General features: G+C 45.9%; 1 protein-coding gene across 2 annotated transcripts in view; it reads left to right on the top strand.

Moving 5' to 3' along the window:
- ADAM19 (ADAM metallopeptidase domain 19) overlaps positions 1 to 18,839 on the top strand; it is a 99,833-nt gene that overhangs the window by 43,712 nt on the left and 37,282 nt on the right. For both annotated transcript variants that reach the window (XM_064376486.1, XM_064376485.1), the window contains exons 6-8: positions 10,916 to 11,108; positions 12,085 to 12,150; positions 17,509 to 17,580. In XM_064376486.1, the coding sequence (XP_064232556.1) occupies positions 10,916 to 11,108; positions 12,085 to 12,150; positions 17,509 to 17,580 (331 nt within the window). The remainder of the gene's footprint in view (positions 1 to 10,915; positions 11,109 to 12,084; positions 12,151 to 17,508; positions 17,581 to 18,839) is intronic.

Here is an 18,839-nt window from a genome sequence, read left to right as displayed (position 1 = left end):
GTAACCCACAAATCCATTGGGATTTAACTTTCCTGGTGAACTTGATATTTAAAATACAGGTTTTGTTATTATTTAGATATGGTAAGGCCAAAAAATCAGGGGATGACTGACATTAAAAAAATGGCTATACTCACAGAAAGAGGAGGGGGCCAGCTATGCTGTCGGGGGCAGCACAGGAAGCACTGGGGTTGGTCAGGAGGCAGAGGGAGCCCGGAGAAATGTCAGCAGGAGCCCTTATTGTGGTTTCTGCAGGAAGGAATGGGTGAGGCACAGTAAGCAGGTTTAGGACTGGTTAGTTCGTATAATTTCAGCAGGTTCCTGGGGTTTATGGGCTCTCTGTTCTGAGTTGTCCCGTACCTGGTTCTGGGGTGATTAGGGAAGGGAGACAGTGGCCAAAAGGGTGAGAGCCCCATAAAATAGATGGCTAGGGTACAGGCTCTGGATTGGTTGGCTTCCATTTGAAAGGCAAGGTAGCTGGGCAATTGTTGATTATCTCTAGGAATCAGCTAACCCTGGAAAAGGCAGTCCCTCTACTGTCAGCAAGACCAGATGTCAAAGCAACAGAAGATAAAAAAGAAGACACATAGTTACTACACTCCGGATGGATGAGTTTGAGCATTTGGTTCCACATCTGTTCAGTTCTTCTTTTGTAGAAGTACTTGGAGGTGGTGAAATAGGAAATGGATGGTTAATGAACAGAGAGTAGGAAGAGGAAGGAGAGACAGGGATAATTTTCGAGACAGAAAATCAACTGAAAAGTTCCAACCAGAATGTACTTTTGAGAGTGACCCTTCCTTCTCTGAGTGAGACTACCTGGCTTTGAGCCAGGAGCAATTTACCAGCTGGGTGATCTTGGGTCTCAATGGTCTCATTGTAAAATGCGGATAAAAAGAATATATGCCTGCGGTTGTGAGGATTCAGCTTGTGAATAGCTATCTTACCTAAGAACTGCAGTGGCGCACTGTCAGCATGCAGTGACCTCCTAGGCCTTTGCTTCTCTAGGTGCGGTCTGTGGATGGGCAGCATCAACTTTACCTGGGAGCTGGTTCAAAGTGCAGCATCTCAGGTTCCACGCAGACCTACTGGATTTCAATCTGCATTTTACCAAGATTCCCAAGTGATTTGTGTGCACATTATAGTCTGTACCTGAGACTGTGTGTTCCTTGAGAATATGGAGTATATCTCAAATGTCTGTTTCTCTCCTCCAGCCTGCATGCAGTAGGATCTATAAATGAATGTGAAGTAATAAGTATTATTTTACATAGACCCCTCTCAATATCCCGTATTTTTTTTTTTTTTGAAGAAGGATGATGATCTGAGAAACCTGGTATCTCATTGCATATACTAATTGCCTGGGTTTTGATTGACTGTACTATGTGGTGCCTCTGTGTAGTGATAGACAGTGAGCTACAGACACACACACAGTGTTTCCCAGAATACACAGGCTCAGTGAGAGACACTTCAGCCCAGTGTAAACTAGCTCTATGGAAAAAAAGGAAAAAGCCCTGATTCGTAGCATCTGCCAATTATGCTGGCAAAGATACTCCCACCATAATCAATTTCAAGCTCCCAATACGATGTTATTGAAGGCAGAATTGGGAAGATATGCTTTTGATTGGCTCTTGTGAGCTGATAGGAGGTGGCTCCACTGTGTGTTCTTCCTCTCTTGATTGATTGATTCATTCAATTATTGCATTTTTCATTCAACAAATTGAAATTGGGTGTCTTCCTAATGCCAATGCCCTACACAGGTGGAGGGAACACCAGCACTGTAATTTTGGAGCCCTCAGTTTCCTTATCAATAAAATGAACATCAGTATTAGGCATGGTAGAGATTATTGCTGTAACTATAGCACTTTTAAACATAAAGGATTTTCCTCATCTTACATCAGTGAAACCATGCTGAGACTTATGCAGGCTCCTATACAGATCGAAGTTTTCTCACACTGCAGGTCCCAATTGTCTGTTTATAAATTGAGCCATGACTTCGTTTGGATGCTGCATGGTGAGTTGGCTGGAGGAAATTAGGCAGGAAATGGGCCTTGGATGGGAAGCATTAACAGAGTGGCCTGAAATCCCCCCTGCTTAAATGACCCGGCTGAGCCAAGCCAACTGGCCTCACAGTGGTATTTATAGGCCCAGCCACCGCCACCTGCAGTCTGTGAGTAAACAAAGTTTGTCCCAAGAAGGAGGAAAAAGAACATGCAGGTGTGACCTGCTTCTCTCTGCCTCTTCCTCTATCCCCTCAGTCCGGAGCAGTGGGAACTTGGCTTGGCCTCTTGTTAAAATCGTTCCAGCAGCAGTGCTGGCACGGATGGGGGTACTCGGTGAGCCGTCTGTGTGTTTCTGTTTTGCACACTTCTGTCTGGTGAGGTCCACCTGCCTTACTTTCCTAGCCTTCTCACTACACACACCTTAAGAAGCCAAGGCTGTGGGTGGACTGATTTAAGAGCTGGAGACTCCTGCCAGATGGTTCCATTCAGATCCTGGAGAAGGAGCAGCTGCAACAGCAGCAGCATTCAAACCCATGTCGTCAAAATTCAAGGTGCCTCACAAAACTCACAAAGCACTGCTGCAGCGGAAAACCTCCGTAGTGATTGTTCTCTCCTGGAAACATGCTCCTGTGATTGGAGAAAATAGGTAGAATTTATATCAAGTGAGATCTTCGGGGCTAATGACACAACGAGGAATTCAGCTGAGCTTCTAGATGGTTGCTGAGCCCCCTCTTCTCTCCAAAGCAATTCTTTAGGTTACTTTAGTTGAAGAAGTAATACATGATCTTAGTAAAAATAAATTCAAAAAAGTACAAAAGTGTGCAGTGAAAAACAGGTCTCTTTCTCACTCCAGATTTCCAGATTTCCTTCCTTCCCAGAGACAGCCGTTGTTACCAGTTTCTTGTATATCCTTTTAGGAATATTCCTTGAAAAAAATAACATAGATATGTCATTGATACGGTTTGCTCTGTGTCCCCACCAAATCTCATCTCGAATTGTAATCCCCACGTGTTGAGGGAGGGACCTGGTGGGAGGTGATTGGATCATGGGGCGGTTTTCCCCATGCTCTTCTTATGATAGTGAGAGAACTCTCACAAGAGCTGATGGTTTAAAAGTGTCAGTTTCTCCTGCGCTCCCTCTCTCCTGCCATCTTGTGAAGAAGGTGCTTGCTTTCCCTTTGTCATCTGCCATGATTCTAAGTTTCCTGAGGCCTCCCCAGCCATGCGGAACTGTGAGTCCATTAAATCTCTTTCCTATATAAATTACCCAGTCTCAAGTAGTTCTTTATAGCTGTGTGAAAATGGACTAATACAGGAATATAATGTCTGTAATCTTATTTGGGACCTGGACCCTTTGAGAATTGATTGGAAACTATGGGTACTTATAAATGACACCAATAGGCTAGGCATGGTTGGCTTACACCTGTAATCCCAGCACTTTGGGAGGACAAGATGGGCGGATCACCTGAGGTCAGGAGTTCGAGACCAGCCTGGTCAACATGGTGAAACTCTGTCTCTACTAAAAATACAAAAATTAGCTGGTGTGGTGGTGCATGTCTGTAGTCCCAGCTACTTGGGAGGCAGAGGCAGGAGAATTGTTTGAACTCAGGAGGCAGAGGTTGCAGTGAGCTGAGATCGTACCCCTGCACTCCAACCTGGGTGACAGAGCGAGACCCCATCTCAAAAAAAAAAAAAAATGACACCAATAAAAAGATGTGGCATCCCATCTCACTGGGGATGTCAAATGTCATTCCCCCAAGCCTGTCTAAGATTAAGACATTCTCTTAACGATTACACTGGGTTAAGGTGTCTCTGACTGAACCTGTGTATTCTGGGAAACAGTGTGTGTGTGTCTGTAGCTCACTGCCTATCAGCAGAAGTTGTACCTAATTGGTAAGTTGTTTACTTTAAAAAATTTTTTTTGTTAAAAATTTTCATTATATAGCTAATACAAGTTTAGTGTTAAATGTTCAAATCATGCAGGAATATATAAGCGTTAAGAAGTGAAAGTTCTTTATCTTGTCCTACCCTTCCAACCAGTCCTATTCTCCATCTGTAATTACTGTTGGAGGTATCCTTAATCGAAATACATAATTTTGTGTGTATGTGTGTATATATATATGTGTGTGTATATATATATATTAAGGTATTCTTAATTGAAATACATAATTTTTGTATGTGTGTGTATATATATGTATATAACATATGAACATATTTAATCCAAATGAGGTTACCCTATGCATACAGTTTAGTGTTTTTTTTCAAACATAGCATTATGTTTTAGGTATGCATAGATCTATCTCATTCTTTTAATGGTTGCATAATATCTTTTGTACTAATGTCTGACAGGTTTCATTATATAGAAAGTCTTTCAGAGGTATACAGTAAATCATCCATAGTGGTTTATTTGATGGATCACCCTTATATTACAGCAACTCTGCCTTCAAAAATTTAGGGCTCACACTCACTGTAATTATACCTTAACCCTGGTCCCTGGACTCAGATTCTGTGAGAGAGGGAGAGAGGGACAATATGAGATTGAGAATGAATGCAGGAGAATGTGTGGGAAAGTGTGCATGATGGCCTGGAACAAGCTCAACATCTAAAGCAAGGGATCCACATTTAAGAGCTAGCTCTGTACTTCCTGGCTATGTGACCTCTGTGTTTTCCTCTCCCCATTAAATTCTTTCCTTGTCTTTGCCGTGGCCAGGCTGGTCCCTCCCGAGGTCCTACTCTATCCAAAAGGTGGCTAAGTCCTGGGAGTGGGGTGAGTGGTCAGGGGCATACCCCAGAGTACGAGCCTGGATGTTAGGAGAGCTGGGATTTGCCCCAGCTCTAACGTTAACTCACTAGGTGAGCTTGAGCAAGTTCTTTTTTGGGTGGGCTTTCCTCTCTTCTGTAAAACGAGCGTAGACCAGACCATTAAAAGCTTCCTTCTGGCCGGGCGTGGTGGCTCATGCCTGTAATCCCAGCACTTTGGGAGGCTGAGGCAGGTGGATCACAAGGTCGAGAGATCGAGACCATCCTGGTCAACATGGTGAAACCCCGTCTCTACTAAAAATACAAAAAAATTAGCTGGGCACGGTGATGCATGCCTGTAATCCCAGCTATTCAGGAGGCTGAGGCAGGAGAATTGCCTGAACCCAGGAGGCGGAGGTTGCGGTGAGCTGAGATCGCGCCATTGCACTCCAGCCTGGGTAACAAGAGCAAAACTCCGTCTCAAAAAAAAAAAAAGAAAGAAAAGCTTCCCTCTTTGTTGGAGGCCCTGGGATGCAGAGAGGTTGGGCAGAGTCTCAGGGAGGTGGGAGCCAGGGGCAGAAGGAGGTGGCTCAGATACACGCAGCCAGCCCTGGACGAGAAGTGGCAAGTCCTTTCTGCCTTCCTTCTGCAGAACGGATCTTAAATGCCCCCTCTGTCAGGCATTGTGCAAATTAAGCCCTCAGAGGGCAGTATCATTAAGTTGTGATGAATTTAGATTCTGGAGCCAGATAGTTCCTGGTTTAAACCCTGCCAAGCTACTTAAGTTCTCCAGTCTCAGTTTTCTCATCCGTAAAATGGGAATAACAATATTGACGTCCTTGGTGGATTTACAGTAGGTGAGGAATGCAGGCTCCTTGACAGCAGGGACTTTGCTTTGATCATGCTGTTTCCCGTGCTGAGAACAATTCCTGTCACACAGTGGGTTCTCAGTACAGATGTGTGGAATTGCTATTGAATAAAACGCTTTTCATCTTGCTTGATGTATAATACATGATCAGTGACTATTAGCTATTCTTTTAAAATCCTGCCTTGGTTATTAGTAAACATTGCCTATTGAGTCCATTATCACAGCAACTCTGTGAGATGGGCTGTGTTATTACATCACTTACCACACAGCTAGGAGACAGCACAGCTAGAGTTTGAATCCAGATGCTATATGGGAGTATCCCATCCCTGAGAAAGCACATGACCTACAAGCCTTCTCTTTTTTGCAGTCTTTGGAGTTTCCTGTAACTCCTTTGGCATGGATAAAAATTGCAGGGAAGGGCAGAGGAAAGAAGGGTAGCAGGGTAGTTACTTTTTTTTTTTGAGATGGAGTCTCGCTTTGTCGCCCAGGCTGGAGTGCAGTGGTGTGATCTCGGCTCACTGCAACCTCCACCTCCCAGGTTCAAGTGATTCTCCTGCCTCAGCCTCCTGAGTAGCTGGGACTACAGGCACGTGCCACCACGCCTGGCTGACTTTTTGCATTTTTAGTAGAGATGGGGTTTCACCATGTTAGCCAGCATGGTCTCGGTCTCCTGACCTCATGATCTGCTCACCTCAGCCTCCCAAAGTGCTGGGATTACAGGTGTGAGCCACCACACCCGGCCCAGTAATTACCTTTTAGGGCACCTCTGGGTATAGGGATGTAGAATGTGTGCCCTTGGGTTTAGCTCTGAATGGACAAGTCCCCAGGAAGCAGTTCTTGGCCTAGTTCCTTAAAGAATGCATTTGGTGAATCCTTCAGTTATTCAGGGGTTAGACATGAGTTGCCTGTTTCCTGCCTGGCCTGCCCTGCCCGGGTTTTTCCTGTACCATTTCATTTGCATCCATCTGTTAACGATGAGTAATAGGATGGAGAACAGAATGGAGAACGGCATGTGAGGTCCTGGCCACCCAGCCTCCTGGGCCCTGGCTCATGCTTCCTGGCTGAGTTCTGCCTCTGCCAGTGCTAATATTCAGCAAATTAGATCAACCAAGGCTCCTAGAAGGATAAACGACTGGTGGTGCTTGGAAGAGGACAGCTAAAGGGGTGGGGGGTGGGGGTGGGGGTGGGGAGGGCCCTGGAACCACATTCTCAGACATTCCCCCAGCAACAAAGCTGCTGACCGCTGACAGTCCTGGGGCTCGTGCCAGCCTCTCCTCCATCCCCAGGCCGTGTGAGAGGATTGCAGCCGTGACATGAGCAAATTACCAGAACAGCAGTTGGAGGAAGGGAGGGAAGTGGCCACAGAATCCTATTTATTGCTGGAAGGACCTTCAGTGTCCTTCTGAGCCTGTGTTTCTCTCAAACTGTAATCTGCCCACTCCCTGAATCAGAATTGCTAAGGGCCTGGTGGAAAGCAGGCGCCGGCTGCAGAGTGTGGTCTGCAGGCCGAAGTTCCTGAGTATGGCTGGGCAGGGAATTACTCATGGGCCTCGATAACGGTGCAGACACTCAGGCCTGCAGAGCTAGGTGTTTTAGTTTGGGCCCTGTATTAGTCCATTTGTGTTGCTGTAAAAGAATACCCAAGGCTGGGCAATTTATAAAGAAAAGAGGTTTATCTGGCTCACACTTCGGTGAGCTGTAAAGAAGCATGCCTCCGGCACCTGCTTCTGGTGAAGGCCCCAGGCTGCTTCTACTCGTGGCAGAAGGTGAAGTGGAGCCCGTGTGTGCAGAGATCAAGTGGTGAGAGAGGAAGTGAGAGAGAGAGGGAAGGCATGCTAGGCTCTTTTTAAGAACCAGCTCTTGATGGAACTCTCATGGGAATTTGCTGAGTAAAAACTCTCATTACCACCAGGATGCACCAAGCCATTCATGAGGAATTCACCCCACAATCCTAACACCTCCTACCAGGCCCACCTCTAACACGGGACCACATTCTGCCATGCGACTTGGCAGGGCCAAACAAACCATATCCACAGCAGACCTGGATACCCGTGTTTTTAATACACTGTAGAATATTCTAGTAGATAGCCCTGGGACCTCTGCTGCTAGAGATCTCGAACACAGGCTTGGAACACACTGATAGAGCCAGACAGCATAGAGCTTAAGGGCATGAGGTCCACAGTGTGTGGACCTTAAATCTTTGGCTCCAGATTATCTGGTCCCCATGCCTGGAGCCCACACTCTGCCCTTAACCATGAGAGCTTGTTATTTAATGTCTCTGAGCCGCAGTTTCTTCGTCTATAAAATGGGACTCATGAGGGTGCCTTTTTATAATGATGATGTGGGAATAAAGTAAGAATAATGTTTGTAAACACAGTGCCTGGCACCCGGTTAGCTCAATCAATGGCATCTGAAGGTGAAAAGTAGGCTTCATGCCTCCTTTGCCTTTTCTCCTGGGAAACCGAGGTGAGGCCAGTCACCCCTCAGAGGAGAGCTGCTGGCACCATCACTTGGAGCCATCTGTAAACTCATGGTATTTTTCTGATTCACTCTACAGGGCTATTTTTTTTTCTTTTGGAGACAGAGTCTTGCTCTGTCACTCAGGCTGGAGTGCAGTGGTGTGATCTCATCTCACTGCAACCTCTGCCTCCCAGGTTCAAGCAATTCTCCTGCCTCAGCCTCCTGAGTGGCTGGGATTACAGGTGCCTGCTACCATGCCTGGCTAATTGTATTTTTAGTAGAGACAGTGTTTCCCCATATTGTGCAGGCTGGTCTCGAGCTGCTAAGCTCAGGCAATCCGCCCACTTCGGCCTCCCAATGTGCTAGGATTACAAGCGTGAGCCACCGTGCCCAGCCTCTACTCTACAGGAATATCGTGCCTGAGGCAGTGGAAGGTCAGGGTAAGGTTGCAGGACTTGGAACTAGAATGCTCCCATTCAAATCCCGACTCCTTTAATACCTAGGTAATGGGCTGATCTGTGCAGCAAATCACCATGGCACACGTTTGTTTACCTGTGTAACAAACCTGCCCAGCCTGCACATGTACCCTGGAACTTAAAAGTTGATGAAACAGAAACAAAAACAAATCCCTACTCTTACTATTTGTGTGACTTTGGATTAATTAACCTTGCTGAGCCTTTGTTTTCCCATTTGTACATTGGGATAATATTTGTAAGGATCCTAGGAAGGTGGTGAGAATAATAAAATGCTTACCGAGCACAGTGCCAAGTCCATAGTAAAGGCTCAATAATCTGCAGCCACTATGATGATTCTTATTTATTGTGCACTACACTTTGACTTGGTCTCTGTCCTATTTAGCTCACAGGCTTGTTCAAGCGATGCCAGATCAATTACGCCTTGCGACCCTCTGCTGGAACTTTCCCTGATTCCTCTATGGAACTTTCCACTCACTGGGTGTAATCTCGGCAACCACAGCCTGGTGCACACAGAACCATCAGTTGGTTTGTGGTCAAGCCCTCTGTTCCCAAAGTGTGTAGCCATTAGGGGAAACTGAGCTGATGGGAGAGGGCTTGGTTGGCTGGGATGAAGAGATAACTTGGGAACAGGATGTGTGTCACAGCTCTCTCCTCTGCCCTTTCCTGCCTGGATTAGGGAGTGGATGTGACCCTTGCTCTTTGCCCTACTCCCACCCCTAGATGTTCAGGGAGTACCTTAGATGTCTGTCAAAGAAGGTGATCGGGTATCGCTGTGTCAGCCTGGGTGAGGCAGCCAGGAAGTCATCAGGCTTCCTGGATCTGGAATGAGGTCAGCCAGGGATGGGATCCAGGAATGGCTGCTGCCCATCACGGCCTGGCGCTGATTTTCCTGAGAGCGTCACAGGCTCTTCCCAAAGGGCAAAATCTGGGCGGGAATGGTGGGGGTTGTGGTAGAGGTGGAAGCTGAGATAAGCTAAGAGAGAGAGGTCCTGTCGATTTACAGTGGCAAAGACTGGGTTGGAGATGCTACAGGTTCTGAGCTCTCTGGATGGATGAGAGCCTGCCTGAGGTTTTAGAGCATACAAAATGCTGCTAGAGTCTGTGGGCCTTCCTCCTGGGCTTCCTCCTTCCCCCGACCCTTGCTTACATACCTCTGCTATCATATTTATCTCACTGTATCAAGGATGACAAATGTCTGCTGCCTGGGCCTTCACTGATCATTTGCAGCAGTAATAGATCATAGGTCATGGTCTTCTTCCTTGCTGAGGCTAGGTAAGTCCTCAGCAGACTTGGTGACGTAACACTTGACGCGGCTGCCTCCAGGCCATCGCTGTTAGGAGTGATGAAACTTTTTGCTCTCTCTGTTACATATTAGAGTGACTTATTCCAATGTTTAGATTCAAAGCTTCATCAGGGCAGGCACTTAGTGTGTCTTGTTCACTATTCCATCTTCAGCAACTAGCATGATACCTAGTCCGTAGTGGGCCCCCAGTAAATGTGTATGATTGTCCTCCAGAGGACTGTGAGTTTCTTGAGGACAAGGATTATGTCTAGATTATGTCTAAGACACAGTGAGGGCTCCATGAGTTTATTCTGAGTTCAATGCTAGTATCTATAATCAAGGAGAGAAAAGAGTAGTCACTCATGCTTGGTGGTGGATGTCACTTCAGCAAATAACTGCGGTGCTGATGTGGGGCAGTTGGGACAGGTAGTCATGTCATCACTGTTGCATCTAGCTTTGGTTTCCAAGCGCAAAGACCCTTGCCTTTCCACTTAATCATCCAAGGGTCTTGATAAGTTATCATTGCAGTTTTAGGGATGAGGAAACTGACGCTTGGAGAGATTTAAGATGGTTGTTGAAAAGCATGTGACAATTGAACGTTGGAACTAAATCTAGAACCTGGGTCACCTCACCTGCAGGCCCTGGTCTTTCTCTGGCCACTGTACTGCTTTTTTTGAGTCTCTAAAGTTTCGCCCCATAATTTGTCATATCCCGTGTTTTGGTTTGGAAGGCTTTTTGGGATCCTGGACATACCATCCTTTATAAGTTTTAAGTGTCACAGGTACAGCCTTCTTAGAACTTTTTAGATTTCCCAGTCCAGAGATTCTTAACCTGGAGTCTCACAATGAGCTTGGTGGTAGGGACGGGGGGGTCCAAGAGATCATGAACCACTTTTTATGTGTATGTGCATTTCTCTAGAGAGGAAGTGTGAGTTTGCATCAGAGTCTCACAAAGGGCTACATGGCCCCATAATTAGGTTAAGAACCAATGATCAAAACCAACTGTGTCATGTTGCATGTGGAGAAACTAAGACCTACCCAAGGAACTTTTACAGAACCATAATCTTTGACCAGAGATTCTATTTTTCCTATCAACAGAGGACTGATTACGGTGAGCAGTAACCTCAGCTATGTCATCGAGCCCCTCCCTGACAGCGAGGGCCAACACCTAATTTACAGATCTGAACATCTCAAGCTGCCCCCGGGAAACTGTGGGATCGAGCACTCCAAGCCCACCACCAGGGACTGGGCTCTTCAGTTTACACAACAGACCAAGAAACGACCTCGCAGGGTGAGTTTTGAGGCTCTCGGTGCAGAAACCAACTTGGGACAGGCTTTCTGAGAATGCTAACTTTGAATCCAGTATTTCTAAATTGAAGGGTCTGGCTAAGAAGAAAGAAAGAGTGTTTTTCTCCTATTCTAAGTCATTGTTGAGTGTGAAATACCCTCATAATAGAATAACTGCTTGTGAGGGAAAGCACTACTACCTTTAAAACAGTCAGATGCTGACGTCAGAAAGCTTACAAAGTGAAAAGAAGACTGGGTGCCATGGCTTATGCCTATAATCCTAGCACTTTGGGAAGCTAAAGCCGGCAGATTGCTTGAGGCCAGGAGTTCAAGTCCAGCCTGGGTAACATGGCAAAACCTCATCTCTACTAAAACTACAAAAGTTAGCCGGGCGTGGTGGCTGGGTGCCTGTAATCCCAGCTACTCAGGAGGCTGAGGCACGAGAATCACTTGAACCCGGGAGACAGAGGTTGCAGTGAATCGAGATGGTGCCACTGTACTCCAGCCTGGGCAACAGAGTGAGACCCTGCCTCAAAAATAAATAAAAAAGTAAAAAAAAAAGTATGCCTTCCCTGTTGGAGTAGACACTTCACTATGTGCACACAGTTCTCATATTGATTCATACTGAAAACAGCAAGGTGTTTCAAGGTTTGGAGGTTCTGTGGGAACGTGGTGTTTAGCACACTCCCTCTCATACGCTAGCCTCTGTCCTTCCTGTGCTCACCAGCTCATCTCAGTATTTTCTGAGAATGAAGGACCAGATCCTGTGTCCCAAAGAAGCCTCCAGCAATAACCAAATGTCAGTGGAAAGTGTTACATGAGTGACAGCCACCACAGCCAGGAACATCTCTAGTACCCAATGACAAAATCATTATGGAGGTAGCTTCTGCTTATCCAGCAGCTCTATTTCTTAGCAGTTTTTATAAAAAATGAGGCCAAGTCCACTATTTCTACAGCACTGATCTGTTTCTCTTTCTTAGATGAAAAGGGAAGATTTAAACTCCATGAAGTACGTGGAGCTTTACCTCGTGGCTGATTATGCAGAGGTAAGGGGGAGGGCCATGGGTTTTGCAGAAAAACTGTTGTCTTGATCACTTCCATTCCAGGCTCCCTACCGCTTTGGGGAAATGCTGCCCATTCATCTTTCTCCAGTTCATCTATGATTTTGACCTTAAATCTGATCAAAGGCCGGGTGCAGTGGCTCATGCCTGTAATCCCAGCACTTGGGGAAGCCGAGGCAGGTGGATTACCTGAGGTCAGGAGGTCGAGACCAGCCTGGCCAACATGGTGAAACCCTGTCTCTACTAAAAATACAAAGTTAGCTAGGCATGGTGGCAAGTGCCTATAATTCCAGCTACATGGAAAGCTGAGACAGGAGAATTGCTTGAACCTGGGAGGTGGAAGTTGCAGTGAGCTGAGATCACACCACTGTACTCCAGCCTGGGCAACAAGAGCGAAACTTCATCTCAAAGAAAAAAAAAAACTCTGACTAAAGGCTCTTTTTGCCATTTTAAACATAGTTATGGGGAACTCCCTCCACTCCCCCTGTGACATACAGCTAAGCCTCTCCTGGCTTGTTACATCAATCACATAGAAAATTGAGACAGTTATCTGATTAACATTTCTTGAACTGAGTCTGAAGACCTTTAGGTTCTGGTGTTTATTCTTAGGAGTCTATGAATTGTCTATGGAAATTCTAAAACTTTCTCTTTTTTTTTTTAACAAAGATAATAAATATATTCCCAGTCATCCAATTGAAAACTATTTTCTTGCCCATGTATGTGGGTCCATTTTTATAATCATATTGATGCCAAGTGATGACCTAAAGCCATGGTCCCCAAAATGTGGTCCCCAGAATGTCAGCATCAGCAGCACCTGTGAACTTGTATAAAATGCAAATTATTAGGCCCTAGCCCCACCCTGCTGAATCCCAGACTGTCAGGGTGGGGTCCAGCAATCCATGTTTTAACAAGACCTCTGGGCGATTGGGTTGCACAGGCCAGTTTGAGAATCACTGACCTAAAGGCATAGTAGTTCAGCCTTTAACTCCATATTCCTCAAATCAGATAGGTTCTAGGATTTGATGAACCCTCACCTGGCTCAGCATATATTTCATTTATTCATCAATGATTTCTGATTTTCTATTATGTGCCACGCACCTGGACATATCGATCTTGAGAAGACAGACCCTTCCCTGGCATCGCAGAATTTGCAGTAACAGCACACAAACCTATAGGTCCAAAGTGTGATAACCACTAAGATGGACCATTGGGAGGGATGAGGGAGCAGATAGTGGGGGATCCAACATGGTTTTGCGAATTAGGGAAAGCTTCTCTGATGTTGAAGCAGATACCTAAAGAGTGAGTTTAGGCCCCAGAGCCCATATTTGCCTAAATTAGCCAGATGTTACCTCCAGTTCTCACTTTGTGCAGCAACTCCACCATATAACTGCTAAGTGCATCTTCTGTGCATTGGATGTCATTATGAGCTGAGTGCTCGCTGTGTTCAAGCAGGGCGCACACTGGCCTCGGTGTCCCCTGAGGATAGAGCCCATCACAACTCCAGTCTGTCTGTATCCCGTCCACATGGTTTAGCTACTGTCTCCCTAAAGACCTCATTCTAAGGCGGCTGGCTGAACCTAGTCACAATTCCAAAGCGTGTGTCCTAGAGGCAGGGCCTGGTAGTGGGAAGAGCACTAGGCTGCAGGCCAGAAGGTCCTCAAGTGTTAGTCACCGGATGTTAGTGGCAGAAGGAGGTGGCCCTTGGGCTGTCTTGAAAGACAAGGAGGAGTTAACTGGGCAGAGGAGTGGAGGTGAAGGGCATTCCGGGCCGAGGGAACATTGTGCTCTGCTTTGAAAAGCATTTAGCTTTTTAATTGATGTTGATACTGGTTTTTCCAACCGCTGTTTGTGTGTGTGTGTGCGCCCGTGCGTGTGTTCTATGTTTTCTGTTTCCTCTCCAAAGACTAGTGTGTGTACAGGGTGGGGGAATAGTGTAAGGAGCAAAATCCAAAGCTGGTTTAAAAGCCAACTGGGGCTCCACAGTTGTGGGAGGAGGTAACTGACTGGCCTGCTCTGTATGACTGCCCGTAGTGGAGGACTGGTGGAAGAAAACTGAGCTCCTCTGACTCTGGGACATTTTTCCATTTAAGCTTTGCATCTGTGATCATCTAATACAATGATCTTGAGTCCTTTTTTTCCAGCTACAGAGTCCTTTGGTTAGATGGAAGTTCCTGAGAACCCCAATAGTTAAGCATGTAGATCCCAGCTGCTCTAGTTTAAAGGTGGGGTGTTTTTCGCCTTTGGCTTTACACTGTTTCCAGAGGAATCTCTGTGCAGAGTTTAAAACCCATTGGGTGTGAATCTCCAGGAGCTGGAGGAGTGGGCAGCATGGTGGGAGGCAGGGATTAAGCATCTTCTGTGTTCTGACCTCTAGGGTCACAGGTCACCTCCAGAGAAAAAGTGTCTGCTCAAGGTGCCTCCAGGACTCTGGTGTCACCCAGAGCCATCTTTCTCTTACAAAGGAGAGTGTCTCAGCAACAACCCTGGGTTCCCAGCAGGGCTGTGATTCATGCAGCTGTGGCAGATAAGGGAATGTGCTCATTTCTCAGAGTCCTGGGCACCCCTCCGCTGAAAGCTTTGAATGATTCATGGGAGAGACTGAGGTGGGGGTGTAACAGACCAGGCTGGGTTCACAGACTCACGAATCACCCGCTCTCCACCCCTCTCCACCTGTCTCCATCCTCTGCAGACAGAAACGTATTCTTGACAATTAATTAATTAATCTGAGAGGAAGGGAAGGCAGGAAAGGGGAGGGCTGCTTTACTATGATTTATAACCTGCTGCAGAAACAGGACAGCTTTCACCTCGGGGCTCTGAATGCAGAGGAGGTAGTGGAGACACAGATGGGGAGAGCGAGACACTGCTGCTGCTTAGAGAAAGAGTTGTCAGCGGCAAAAATGAGCAGGCAGCTCCTCCCTCCCTGGGCCTAGGTGGAAGCTTCTAGGGTGATTCTCAGTTTATTCGTTCCCCAGGTGGAATGGAGTCCAAGGGGGAATAAAGAGTAAAGTGGGCTGTTGTAGGGTGGACAGGATAGCTGTGAGCACAGGCCTGTGAAGGATTTCCATGATGCTGGCACACTGCAAAGTGTCTGGGAAAGGTCGGTGCTGCGTGTGGTACTTGCTGTGTCACCCTGGAAAATGTAAGCTTGCGCCAGTCCTTTCTTCAGATCAGGGGTCTGCAGACTATACCCCATGGTCAAATCCAGCCTATTCTGTGTTTTTGCAAAGAATCTTTTACTGCAACGCAGCGAGGCCCATTGCTTTCTGTATTATCCAGGGTGTTTCCAAGCCACCACTGCACAGTTGAGGAGTTGGAGCAGAGATTATATGGCCACAAAGCCTAACCTGGCCTTTGCAGAAAAGCTTTGCCAACTCCTGCTTCAGCAGAATACGTTCCTTAAATTATGGTGGTCTCATTGGGCAGTTCTTTGAAGAAAAGGTTAATATTTTTTTGAAAGACGATGAAATCTGACCCTGATGTTCTAATAAATATTACTAAATGAATGGAAATGCTGCAACACTGTCTGTGCCAAGAGACCAGTTTAGAAACGGGAGGCCTCTATAATGAGAAACTTCTGGATTAACACCTTGGAAAGGTCTAAGTTACAGTGTCACACTGAATCTAACTCCAGAAAGCGGTGGTGACAGATTCCCTTCTGATGAGTGGCAGTTTTAAGGAAGCCTAAGAATATCCGTGAGCAGTGGGAGAAAGGGAAATGGTGGATTTCTTTCCTGTATCAGGGCCGGGACACACCTCTGGCCAAACAAATACGGGTGTTTTACTTGGCTGTTCCTGTTTCTTGCTTACTCTTGCGGAATGGGGTGGAGGAAAAGGACATGAAGGTTTGGAATTAAAGTAACATGTATAGTGGACACCCAAGGTAAATTAGAGAGGACCCAGATTCTATGTAACAATGGCAGTGTATAGGACGTGCCCTTCATTTGCAAATTGAATTGACAGTTGTAGCAGATTTTCTCTTTACATTGTGAAGATTTCCTTCATTATTGTAGCTGAGAAAGATCTGTCTTTTTGAGGCAGGAATGGTAAATAGGAGGTATTCATACTGAAATGTCCTCTTTCTGGTACCCATGGCAGATATTTTTAATGGAACACAGCTTTCTTTCCTATGCTTGGTTAGAAATGTCTGATTGTGGCCGGGCGTGGTGGCTCACGCCTGTAATCCCAGCACTTTGGGAGGCTGAGGCAGACGGATCACTTGAGGTCAGGAGTTTGAGACTAGCCTGACCAACATGGTGAAACCCCATCTGTACTAAAAATACAAAAATTAGGTGGCCGTGGTGGCGCACACCTGTAATCTCAGCTACTTGGGAGGCTGAGACAGGAGAATTGCTTGAACCCAGGAGGCGGAGGTTGTGAGCCGAGATCGTGCCACTGCACTCCAGTCTGGGTGACAGAGTGAGACTCCATCTCAAAAAGAAAAAAAGAAAAGAAAAGAAAGGAAAGAAACAAGGAGAAAGAAAGAGAAAGAAAAAGAAAGAAAAGAAAAAGACAGAAAGGAAGAGAAAGAAAGAAAGGTCTGATTGAATCTGATGCAGTCTCAAAATTCTTCTCACTGTAGAAGGCACTGCCAATGGGTCTGAGTGGCGTGCAAGATGAAGCCTGTTTGCCAGTGTCATATGGTCCTCATTGTTAGCACTCATGTCATGCACATGGCCTCCCACTGTGGTTATTTCTGTGCACATTTTCCCAGCAGGTGTTCTTAGGCCATTTCAATTGTATACTCCTTAAGTACAGGATCTGTCACTCAGGATCTGCCACAGTTATTTCTGGCCCTCTCTGTTTTAATTGAAGCTCCTCTAGGCTTAGGACCAAGATCTCACACTTCTTTGTGTCCTACATAGTGCTAAGCACAATTCCTTGCCCATAGCAGGCATTCAGCAACAATTCGAGCATTGCTGTTTGACCACATGTAGGGAAGCCTCGTGAGATCTATGTGATGGTGGCTTTGTGTTGGGGTGATGACCAAAGTGAGGATTGGGTCATCCTCCTAAGCCCCAGTGGGACTTAGCCAGAGGCCTTGTAGTTTGAAGGGCAGGAGAATAAGATGTGCTTCAAGGGTTAGAGGGAGGCAATTCAATAAGTATAATTATTGCATGCCTACTATGTGTGCTGCACTGAGCTAGTAGCTGAGGACATGAAGATGGATTTGCCAGGTGCTGCCCTCCATAAGCTCTTATTGTGGCAGGGAAGACAATTGCATAAAAATGACTGCTCATAGAAGACAGAAGAAAATAAGAGCAAATTCAAAGATAAGTAATGGGGTGCAGGAAGCGTCCTGCAAGAGGTTCTGGGATCTCACACGGTTCTGCTTGTTGCATTTAGTTTCAGAAGAATCGACGAGACCAGGACGCCACCAAACACAAGCTCATTGAGATCGCCAACTACGTTGATAAGGTGAGACCAGGTGTGTACTTTGTGGGAAAGGTGCCAGGTGCCAGCACTTCCAAGGGCACTGGGGCTGCTTTCTGCTGGATTGGCCGCCCCAACCAGCTTCTGGAAGGGAGTGAGCAATGCCATAGAGGCCCAGGGCGGTCATGACGGAGCCCTGAACTATGTATTCTTAGGCAAGTAACTCATTTTCTTTGTGTTGCAATTTTTTTGTTTTGTTTTCAACTTAGAAGTTCTGTCCTAAATCCACTATTTTTTTTTGGTTGTTATTTTTATTTTTCTGGTGGAATTTTAAAAAATGAAATTTTATGCCAACGTCTAATGTAAAAGTTAGATGAAAACAGACTGCTCTAAGCAGGAGCAGGGATGAGGACCCAGAACACTGTCCTCCTGACCCCTTCCTCCTACCCCTGCAGGGGCTCCCGAGCGGCCTGGGGCATGGAAGAGCCCCGTTTAAGAATCCTTTAAGGTTCTTTAACGTTCCTTCCAGAAATAAGCCCAAGTATTGTCTGACTTAGGAGGGAACTGAAATGGCAGAGTGGGAAAGACACAGCCTTAAAAGTTGAGAAGTGGGCTGCTTGAGAATTGTGTTGTTTGGGGCGAATCTGTAAAGTCTCCATCTGTAAAACGGTCCTAAAATTATGTCTTGTCTCTTAGGAAGAATGTGCAAATGGTTAGCTTTCCTAGGTTAGGACCTTTTAGAAGATGTTTTTGGCAAATACCTACATTTTTGAATTTTACTGAAACTGGCTGGTCTGGGGCTTGGAAATACGTTGTATATGTGAAAGAGGGTATTTGTTATAGTACAAAATGCAGAATAGGTAACCTAGAATGACAGGAGCCTCTTGATAGGCTAGTAGTATATAGTTTTTAAAAGTAGGCTTTAATGTGTTTGGGAATCACAGGTCTCTTTGAGAATCTGGTAACATTTATTGAGCAATTTTAGAACACTCGTAAAATTAATGAAGCTTAACCTTGGGCCTGCTAGGGATTCATGAATTCCAGGCCTAAAGGGAAAATTATTTTTTTCTAAACTCTATAGAGCATATAGGAGATCACTTAAAATATTTTTTAGGGATTAATAACCAAATATATTCGTGTTCTGAAGACATCAGATGGCAGTTTCTATGCCTATGTTTTTTTTCTGCCCTAGATGGCTCTGGAAACACAGGTCAGTGGTCAGTGACAGGTGAAAGTCGAACCCTGGCATTTCCTGGAAGGACAGACTCTAGGGACACAGTCCAGTCCTCTCTCTAGCTCCTGAC

The sequence above is a fragment of the Aotus nancymaae genome, unplaced genomic scaffold (genome assembly GCF_030222135.1).
Source record: "Aotus nancymaae isolate 86718 unplaced genomic scaffold, 86718_ANA_hifiasm-v0.15.2.pri h1tg000015l_0, whole genome shotgun sequence".
NCBI classification, from domain to species: domain Eukaryota; kingdom Metazoa; phylum Chordata; class Mammalia; order Primates; family Aotidae; genus Aotus; species Aotus nancymaae.
Note: the sequence above shows the minus strand (reverse complement) of the source record. Positions and strands in the feature narration are given on the sequence as shown.